The sequence below is a fragment of the Heloderma suspectum genome, chromosome 1 (genome assembly GCF_057233095.1).
Source record: "Heloderma suspectum isolate Gila_16-S chromosome 1, 16-S_ref, whole genome shotgun sequence".
In the NCBI taxonomy this organism is placed as follows: domain Eukaryota; kingdom Metazoa; phylum Chordata; class Lepidosauria; order Squamata; family Helodermatidae; genus Heloderma; species Heloderma suspectum.
Genome location: NC_139458.1, coordinates 391,411,636 through 391,422,512, shown reverse-complemented (window position 1 = coordinate 391,422,512; position 10,877 = coordinate 391,411,636). Strand labels below are relative to the sequence as shown.

At 44.4% G+C, this 10,877-nt stretch overlaps 1 protein-coding gene across 1 annotated transcript in view; it reads left to right on the top strand.

Moving 5' to 3' along the window:
- Window positions 1-2,589: 2,589 nt before the first annotated feature.
- Window positions 2,590-10,877, top strand: part of XDH (xanthine dehydrogenase) — a 108,510-nt gene continuing 100,222 nt past the window's right edge. Inside the window, exon 1 of the mRNA XM_084828629.1 lies at window positions 2,590-2,646. Coding sequence (XP_084684755.1) covers window positions 2,593-2,646 — 54 coding nt within the window. The 5' untranslated portion in view covers window positions 2,590-2,592. The remainder of the gene's footprint in view (window positions 2,647-10,877) is intronic.

The following is a 10,877-nucleotide window of genomic DNA, read 5'->3' as shown; positions in this document are numbered from 1 at the left end:
TTAGCCTTGTGATACATTCCATGGGGTTTTCTTGGCAAGAATACTGGATTGGGTTGCCATTTCCTTCTCCAGTGGACCACATTTTGTCAGAACTCTCCACCATGACCTGTCCGTCTTGGGTGGCCCTGCACGGGCTTATGGCTTCACTGAGTTACGCAAGCCCCTTCACCACAACAAGGCAGTGATCCATGAAGGGGTTATTTATACTTATATACCGCTTAATATAATAAAATCTCTAAGCAGTTTACATATAACAACATAAAATCACAGCTTAAAATACACTATTAAAAATCACAGCTTAAAATCATCATCATTTATGTATTAGGCAACCAAGTACAGATTATAGCCAAAGAGACCAACAGCCTACACCAATCAATACAATACAGGGTATTAACAATAAAAATTCTACCACCAGGTTAAAATTCAATATAAAGGTAAAGGTGTCCCCAACCAGTCGTGTCCGACTCTAGGGTGAGGTGCTCATCCCCGTTTCTAAGCCGAAGAGCCAGCGCTGTCCGAAGACGCTTCTGTGGTCATGTGGCCGGCATGACTGAACACCGAGGTGCACGGAACGCTGTTACCTTTCCCGCTGAGGCGGTACCTATTTATTTACTTGCAATTTCTTGCTTTCGAACTGCTAGGTTGGCAGAAGCTGGGACTGAAGACGGGAGCTCACTCCGTCACGCGGCACTCGGGTCTCGAACTGCTGTCCTGCCGACCTTCCAGTCTGCAGTTCAGCATCTTAACCACTAAGCCACCAAATAGTCCGTGTCATACAAATATGTGATTGCAGAGACCACTTTTCTTAAGAAAAACATTTATCCTCTTGGACTCTTCTGAGTTAGGCTGCTTTTACCATAAATCTAGCTGTGTTAAGCATAATAAACTTGGATGTACTTGACAACAAATGTTTAATTTTATCCATTACCTTAAGTTTAGCTACAGGTGCTAAACATCTCATTAAATATTTATCTCTTGGAATTTTATATAACACGTAGTGTATTGAATCCTCAGCCATGTGGCTGCCACAAATACATTAATGTTGTTCCCTGGGAATGTTCTTTTATCTTCCTTCCCTAAAATTAGTTTTCATTGTCTGGAAGTGCAAGGCTATAAGGGCCTTGCAAAGAAAGGGAGATGTGATCTCAGACAGGTATTTCTCTTCCTCATGGTATGTTTTTAGGGAGGGGTAACAAGAGGAAAATCTGGATACCCTAATTCCTTCAGCGTCCAACCTAATGTAATATTCTTGCATCTGTTCTTTAATAGATTTGCAGCTGTTCTGTTTATGCTACCACTTTAGGGTCAAGCCCAAATTTCTTCAAACTTGCTTCACTTCTTATTAACCAATTATTTTTTAACAGTTGAGCTTCTCTGCTCTGCTACACAATAAGTTATTAGTTCATTAGCCGAGCATTTCATTTTGAGGAAGTAGAAAAACACAGTAAGCCAAATAGAGTATATTATTGGCATTACCCTGGCTTCTGCCAGTATATAACTGGCAGGTGAAGCTGGTGGGAGACCCAGTAATGTTCTTAAGAATTTATTCTGTAAAGACTCTAATGACTATCTCTCAGAGAAACCCCATATCTCAGCCCCATATACAATCTGTGGAATAACCTTTGCAACAAAAACTCTAGCAGCCGGAACAACTAAATTACCTCCCTTGGCTTTAGCAAATTTTAATACTGCCTGTGTAGATTTTTGAGCCTTCAGCTTAGTACCTGACAAGTGGCCAGTTCAGGATCCATTCTGAGTGAAACAGACTCCCAAATAATTATATTCATAAGTCTGTTCCAGCTGATGCTCAGTCAGTATCCATTTATGTTTGGGGAAGCAGGTACCATAACTCTAGTCTTTTACATATAGTTGTTCCTTGTTACAAACATTCCCCAAAACTTTCAGCAGTCTTCTCGTGCCTATTAAATTCTGAGATAAAAGAACCATGTCATCAGCATATAATAATGTACTCAGCTTCTGAGCCCCAACAGAGCTCAGAGAAATCTGAGTCACTGGCTAGCTGTGCAATTATACACAGCTTAAAACACGCTATGAAAAACAATTTCAGCGACCTTCTCACCACCACTGCACTAGCTGGTACTGCTCCTCATCCTCTTTCTCATTATTGTTGCCACTTGCTTGCTTGCCATCTCCTGCGCCTCCTCCTCACCACCGCCGCCGTTGTCTGGGCCGGAGCGAGAGGCAGGTGAACAAGGAGGCTGCAGTGGTGAGAAAAAGGATCGCGTTCAGGGGACTCTTGGCGCCTCAGCAAGGGCCCAACCATGCCTACTCTCGAGAATGAAGGCCTGCTCTCTACCATGGGAATAGGCTGGGCTGTCACGTCCGAGGTAACCACCTGGAGCTGGTTGTTATCTAGCAGTTCCCGGGCCCTGCTGAAGGGCAAGTTCAGTCTGTCTTAATTGGGAAAGAGATAAACAGCAGAGTCTGGTGGGAAGATCCTGCCTCTTCTGAGGTAAGGGTGGTCTGCCCAGGGGCTGAGCTTTGATTGGTTACACGAAGTCTGCCCTGAGTTGCTAGGGCTGTCCTTAAATAGGGGACTGAGGAAGAGGTGGGTTGTCTTCCTTTGCCCTGATGGTTCCGAGACATGTTGGTGGCTGGAAACTATCCTGGAAGGCCCATACTTTGGTATGTATAGGATAGAATAGCAAGCTTTGTTATTTTGCTTGGGTGTGCATATAAAGGCTCTCAGCATTCCTGGGTGCTCTGTTTGTTGCAATCTTGCTTGTAATTTCCGGTACAGCCTACCACCTCTCCCCTTCTCTTCCCAGTTGTCCCTTTCCCTTCAATACACTTTTCCCCAATTTCAAGTTTGTGTGGTGTGTTCTGCATAATTTCAGTGCCGATTGGCCTGGGTAGACGGCCACTAGGTTATTGTGGGGATTTGTGGCCAGGTTTGGCCTATCCTACCTTGCAGAGTTGTTGGGACCAGTCTCAGCAGTCCTTCACACTTACCCTTGACACTGGCCTTGGCTGTTCCCTCCCCCCACCAATAAGGGGAGAAGCTTTCTTCCAATTGCAAACAGCAGGTGGGGGCCTCCTCTGAATCAGATGGGGACTGCAGTGGGAGCAAAGGATTAAAGCCCCCTTTGTCCATGACACAGTTCTGATCTGGCTTGGCTCCCCCTGTGCCAGCTATTTATCGATAAAGAGCCACTCAAGGACTAAAGATGCAAATAATGTCATGTCTAGTTTGGCCTTAGGTCAATAGAGGCATAATCTATCAGGACTTTCTCTTGTGCAAATTCCATGGACATTATTGCAAACACCACAAGAACAAACTTGTCTTATGCAAAACCGTACTGAAATGGATGGAAGCTGTGCAAGGCTACAAATGGGGGTGTCACAGGGCTCCTTCCATTTCAGCAGGGTGGGCAGAGAAGCAACCACAGAGCTGTACAGTAACAAGGCCCTGCTGCAACTGGTATGGTTAGGCACTCGTTGAGTCCTAGCCAGTTTAGGGCTGGGGATTTGGGCCAGGCTCTCAAATTTGCACAGAACCACCCACCATGACCAGGTAAAGCATAGCACCAGTGGGATTTACTGTCAATTTGAGTTAACATGCATATGTAGTTTGATCATATATATGTATTTCAAAGGCAATCACATTCATCATCACTGCCGTGCCAAGATTCAGGTCAGTATAATGCTAATTTCAGAGATGGGGCAAGAACTGCTGAAAAAAAAAAAAAAGGCTTATTAAGGCCTGGCCCAACATGTGCAGCTAAGTCATCAGATGACCATGCGAATGGGGTCATTTCAGGCTGGGGCGGGGGGAGTAGGGTGCCATTGTTGAATGCTGCTCTGTATAAAGCAGGGAGGGCTGAATTCTGTTTTGGAGAAGCTCTTGCGGGCCACATTCCAGTGGTGGGTGGGGCTAAAAGCAAAAGAAGGCAGAGCCCAAAATACTTTAGCTTAAAGCTCTTCCTGCCAGTAACTGAGCCTTCAGAGAGGCATCTCAACCATTTAGAATGGGGGAAAAGCCAGGAAAAAAGTCAGGGAACCACCAAATGATGTGCAGGTGGGGAAAAGGGGGCGAGGCCAGGAGAATGGGGTGCAGCCTTTTGGGGAAGCCCAGAGGGCCAGATTGGGATACCAGATAGAATGGATTTAGCCTGTGGGCCTGAGGTTCAACACCCCGGCCATAAGAACATAAGAGCCATGCTGGATCAGGCCAAGGGTCCATCTAGTCCATCCTTCTGTTCACACAGTGTCCAACTAGCTGCCCACAGGAAAACCACAAGCAGGATATGAGTGCAACAGTACCCTCCAGCTCACGTTCCCCAGCAACTGCTGTACATAGGCTCACTGCCTCTGGTACTGGAGGTAGCACATAGGCATCAAGACTAGTAGCCTTTGATAGCTTTGTCCACCAGGAACCTGTCCAACCCCCCTTTAAAGCCATCCAAATTGGTGTCCATCACTACATCCTGTGGTAGCGAATTCCATAGTTTAACTATGCGCTGTGTGAAGAAGTACTTCCTTTTATTTGTCCTGAATCTCTCACCAATCAGCTTCATAGGATGACCCTGGGTTCTGGTATTTTGAGAGAGGGAGAAAAATGTCTCCTATCCATTTTAGTTGCCCTCCTCTGCACTTTTTCCAGTTCTACAATATCTTCTTTCAGGTGTGGTGACCAGAACTGTACACAATATTCCAAATGTGGTTGCACCATAGCTTTGTATAAGGGCGGTATGATATTGTCAATTTTATTCTCAAAAAGAGCTTTTCTACGTGAGGCATTTATGGTGTACTTGGGATCCCTCGCTGATGGTAATTTGTAGGCGCTTTAGATAACATCCTCCTCCAGGGCCTCTCTCATGCTTTCTAAGCATTTGTGTGTGTGTGTGTGTGGGGGGGGGTGATCAGTAAAAGTCTGGTATATCAGGGGATGGCGGAATAAAACCTTGGTGTAGTTGTGCAACTCCACTATACCCCAGTGCCACCTAGCAGTGATGTAATGGAACATATAGAAAGGCAGAGAAGGAAAAAAAAACCTGGGGGGGGGGAAAACACATGTAGAGGATCCAATCTTAATCCCATAAAGAATACGGAAGAAGAAGCCTTGGTAAACTGGCAGATTAAAAGCCTCATCTAGAAAAGCCCAAAGAAGCTCCCTCCAAGTAAATGCAACCCTTCTATTTTCTATGGAGACCATTGTTCAGTGGTAAAGCATGTGTTTTGTATGCAGAAGTTCCCGGATTCCATCTTGGCATCTCCCAACTGGTAGCAGGTAATGGGAAAGACCCATGCCTGAGATCCTGGAAAACTGCTGCCGGTCAGAGTAGTCAGTACTGGGCTAGTTGGACCAGTGCAAGGCAGCTCCCTATCAGGGTGTCCACTTGCAAATTACTAAAAAAATAGGACAGACATCACCAAAAAAGAGGATACCCATTTGCATAAAATTTGCCTATGCTACTATCTATCTATCTATCTATCTATCTATCTATCTGCAAATTTAGAAATAAATGTTGTAATTTAAATAGAAATACAGCACATCTCACCATAGCGTCAGAGACTGGGATCAGGTGACCTGTGTACCTTGCTCAGTCTGCTGTCCAGGTGCTGTTGATGGGCAACTTCAAGGCCCAGCTCTTTCTCCTGATGGGTCTTTATCTTTAAGCTGGGCTTGGACTGGAAAACCCTTCAAACAGAGGATGCCTTCAAAATATTGGACAGTCCTCCAGCAGCTCTTTCAACAGAAGACTGTGCTCAGTAAAAGAGGACACATGGCCATCCTTTGCTAGTTTCTCCCCCCTCCCCCCCCCATGTAGAATAACATTTTTGGCAGAAAGGCAAGCAATACATTTAGTAAAATATTTAAAAAGTGATTCCTAGCCTGAAGTGGTGCAAAGCATTCTATTACCTCGGAACTGTCCCACCTTATACTGATGCATGTGTGGACCAGGCCTAAGACAACTTATTATGGCTCCATTTAAAGAGGATATGCAGTGGGGCATGTTGACTGTAAAACATGATAACATAACATGCATAACATGATAACATAACGTGCATAACATAACATGCATAACATGCATAACATGATGACTGTAAAATAAATGGACAAATGAAGGCACCAACCCGTTACTCCTCTCCCCTGTTTTTAAAGTATTAGCTGGAGGGACGCTGAGCAGAACCTAAAAGCACGAGGGGCACCAGGGCAGATGCAGTCTGGCTTGGGCTTGGCACTTCTGGAATTAAGCTAAATGCAGTTGTCATTTAAACTGTAAATGGATGTTTAGGTGCAAGGGAAGAACAAGACCCTTATTTACATTCATAGAGCAAGATGGTCAATGGCAGCTTTCAATTTAGAAGTGCCACTTTTTTATTTTTCTTATGCAAAAGCACAAATGAGTGGCAAACACACAACCTCCTGAAAATATTCAAGGTTTTTTTGGCTCTACTGTGCCTTGGTTAAGGGATGGATTTGGATTTAACGGACAAACGTTTTAAAAAGCAATTAGAATCTCAAAACTATTGCAAAGGTCCTCCCATCATTACATGTAGAAAAAAATGAGTTTAAAGGTAGATCTCCACAGCCTGTTAAGATGGATTTGATATTAAATGGGTAGTGCCAAAGTTAATTGTTAAAATTCAAGGAAAGAAGCTGAAAGGTCTTTCTAAAAACAACAACAAAAAACAACCCCAACAACCCCCTCCCCCAAACAACTCCAAGATGGGTCATGCAGTTTGGGCAAAAGTTCAGGTAGCTGTATTGATCCATATCAACAAACTAGGTCTAGTAGTTTTCATCTCCACCCAGGAGCAGCTGTTTTGTAAAGCTAATGGGTCTTCATTGCCCAATGAAGACTAAGCCATCCCAAAATACTTTGCATTATAGCAGGGAATAATATGTTGTTGTTGGGAAAATTAATTCCCTCCGCCCCCCAGCTACTGTGACAATTGCAGCTAACCTTGAGGGTACAGGGAATTCTGAAGGGGTGGCAGATGACATCAGTGTCCCTGCTAATTAAAAAAAAAAGGGCCAGTGCTGCGTCCCTGTGAGCCCTGCCTCCATTACACCACTGCATTTCCTGCCTTGAATGCAGCTCTCATACTGTGCCTAGTTTCCTCCCAGTATCCTGGTCTCACAGAAGCTCCTGCTTTTGTGACAACTTGCCAGTGGGCCATAGGAACCAGGCCAGGCTTCTCACTGTGGTTATGCCACAGTGACTCATCACTGCCTTTCCAGGGAGCTCCAGCAAGGCAGGTTGGGCTTGTCTGTGCAATGATTTCTATCGTGCTTTTCTAATGCCTAAGTTTCAGGGTGGCTTATAACAAAATTGTTAAAAAATGCATTCCATAAAAATACACCCCCACCCCCCACACACAACAGAGACGGAGAGCACAGATAAAAACACAACCTTTAAACAGAATGTCATATACTTAGCAAGGCCAAAGCCTGTTGGAATAAAGTAACTTCACCAATGGGGGCAAGACAACCAGAGAGGAGCCATCTGCACTTCATGGGCCAGATGTTCTACAAATTTGGTGCAGCCACTGAGGAGGCCTTACTGCCACCATCAGTCATGCCTGTACCCTAGGCAGGACACAGAGAAGTGCTTCTCCTTCTGAACATAGGGGGAGTGGGCAGGTTGGTAGAGAGGAAATTTATCCCTCAGGTATCCTGGGCTCAAGAGATTTAGGGCTTTAAATGTAATCATCAAGACTTCAAATTGTGCCGTGGGAGCAAATTGGCAACCAGTGCAGGAGTTTCAGGATAGGTTTAACATCTTTGCTGCTGCATTCTGGACCAAGGGCAGCACCCAGAGATTCTTCCAAGGTAGCACCACACAGAGCACATTGTAGTAATCCAGTCTTGATGTAACTAATGCATGTGTTACTATAGCCAGACCTGACTTCCCATCCTCGGGAATGGGCAGAATGGATGCGTTCTCTGTGCCCCAGAAATTCTGCCCAGAGTCATACTTGCATAGGAGGGAGCAAATACTTTTACAGGTCCCTTGTTGGCTGATCCTGAGGAAAGGAAATAGTATGGGGATAATGCATAGTGGGAGTACGTAAACACATGTTTCTTCCCAAGTTATGTTGCAAATCCTTGCTTCTTGTGGGTCTGTACTTCTATTGGAAGGTCATCACAGCAGATGGTTCAATATGATAATTGCGACTGGCTGTGATTGATTCCACTGGTGAGCTACCATTTGGCTTCACCCCCAAAGTTCTGTTTTGTGCCTAGCTCTGGTTAGTAGGCCCCTGGGGTCTGTTTTTGCAGAGGGCAAATTAAAGCCCTCTACTCCACACAGTACAGGGTCCTGATCCATTTCCCCTCTTGCCTGCAATTTACTTTTAAAAAGCCATTCATGCAATTGCTAATTGAATGAATGGCATTGTGTCTAGTTTGGTCCTTAGTTACCTGGTTCATACATAGCACTAAACCAGAGTTAGGCATCCTAGTGTCCTCCAGATGTTTTGGACTACAGTTCCCACCAACCTCAGCCAATGGACAGGAATAATGGGAATTGCAGTCCATAAAATCTGGAGGGTGCTAGGTTGCCTATAGACTAAACCATAGTATAACATTACATTTATCCACCTCCTCTCTCCTACTCTGGTGTGGCTGTGAGGAGATCTGAAGCATCTGCTTCCATTTTCAGCTAAAGATAGTGTCATTTAATCTGCACTGGGAACTGTGGTTAGTTTTAACTACAGTTTATCCAAACAAGCCAGAATCAGAAACCATGGTTTGGTCTTGGTGTTTGTACAAACCATGTCTTAAACTAACACAGTTTATTCCAGTTCCGATAATATGACAAACTGCAGTTAGTCATAAACAAAAGCAGGTGCTTCTAATCTTCTCTACCTGGCCATGCTGGAGGAAGAGAGGAAAGAGGTGTACGGATGAGTCCAAAGTTTGTTCATGTAGCACTAAACTATTCTTTAGCGTTACATTCAAATGTGGCAAATCTCTTATTAAGTGTGTCGTTTGGAGATGGGGACAAAAATACAGGAGGAAGTTTATGAATGTGGTTATCAAGACTGGGCTTAAGGTCACTGTACACAACCTCTCCTTGGCCACACATACACTGGGAAATGAGAACCAGCATATATGTATATAGCTGGCAATAATTTCTGCAAATGTGGTAGTGCTCTTTCTAGCTGCCGTGATCATGGAATTTCTGCAGCTATATCTATGTCCTGCAGCTCAGCTCACACCAATGTTGCCTCGTGCAACTGCAAACATGCATGTGCTTGGGATAGCATCTGTGGCTGCTTGTGTGCAGGGAAAACTGTCTTTGCACATCAGCCCTTCATCTCCAAGATTTGTCACTGATTTATTAATTGATCCTCCTTCCCTGTTCTGGAGGCTTCTGGCTATGATACAATGTCAATAACTTAGGACAGAAGAGACAGAAAATGTTCAAATCTGGATGCATCTTGATTTGTTTACTGCTAGTTCATTTAACAGTACTCCAGCTGAGCTATTTAAAATCCTAAAAGATGATGCTCTTAAAGTGCTGCACTCAATATGCCAACAAATTTGGAACACTCAACAGTGGCCACAAGACTGGAAAAGGTCAGTTTACATTCCAGTTCCAAAGAAGGGCAATACCAAAGAGTGTTGAAATTACCGTACAATTGCGCTCATTTCACATGCCAGCAAGGTGAAGCTCAAAATCCTACAAGCTAGGCTTCCGCAGTATGTGAACCGAGAACTACCGGAAGTACAAGCTGGGTTTCGAAGAGACAGAGGAACTAGAGATCAAATCGCCAACATTCGCTGGATCATGGAGAAAGCAAGAGAATTCCAGAAAAGCGTCTATTTCTGCTTCATTGACTACGCTAAAGCCTTTGATTGTGTGGATCACAACAAACTGTGGCAAATTCTGAAAGAGATGGGAGTACCAGACCACCTGTCTCCTGAGAAACCTGTACGAGGGTCAAGAAGCAACAGTAAGAACCGGACATGGAACAACCGATTGGTTCAAAATTGGGAAAGGAGTACGACAAGGCTGTATATTGTCACCCTGCTTATTTAACTTATATGCAGAGTACATAATGAGAAACGCCGGGTTGGATGAATCACAGGTCGGAATCAACATTGCCGGGAGAATTATCAACAACCTCAGATATGTAGGCGATACCACCCTAATGGCAGGAAGCGAAGAGGATCTAAAGAGCCTCTTGTTGAGGGTGAAAGTGGAGAGCGCAAAGATGGTTTGAAACTCAACATTAAAGAAACTAAGATCATGGCATCTGGCCCCATCACTTCCTGGCATATAGAAGGGGAAGAAATGGAAGCAGTGACAGATTTTATTTTCTTGGGCTCCAAGATCACCGCAGACGGTGACTGTAGCCATGAAATTAAAAGATGCTTGCTCCTTGGGATTAAAGCTATGGCAAACCTAGACAGCATAGTAAGAAGCAGAGACATCACCTTGCCGACAAAGGTTCATATAATCAAAGCTATGGTTTTCCCAGTAGCAACGTATGGCTGTGGGAGCTGGACTATAAGAAAGGCTGAGCGCTGAAGAATTGATGCGTTTGTCTTTCCCATTCCCATTCAATTGTCTTTCCCATTCTGTTGTTTTCCTCAATTTCTTTGCATTGTTCATTTAAGAAGGCCTTCTTGTCTCTCCTTGCGATTCACTGGAACTCTGCATTCAGTTGGATATATCTTCCCCTTTCTCCCTTGCTTTTCGCTTCCCTTCTTTCCTCAGCTACTTGTAAAGCCTCATCAAACAGCCACTTTGCTTTCTTGCATTTCTTTTTCTTTGGGATGGATTGAGTTGCTGCCTCCTGAACAATGTTACGGACCTCCGTCCATAGTTCCTCAGGCACTCTGTCTATCAGGTCTAATCCCTGAAATCTATTCCTCACCTCCACTGTATATTCATAAG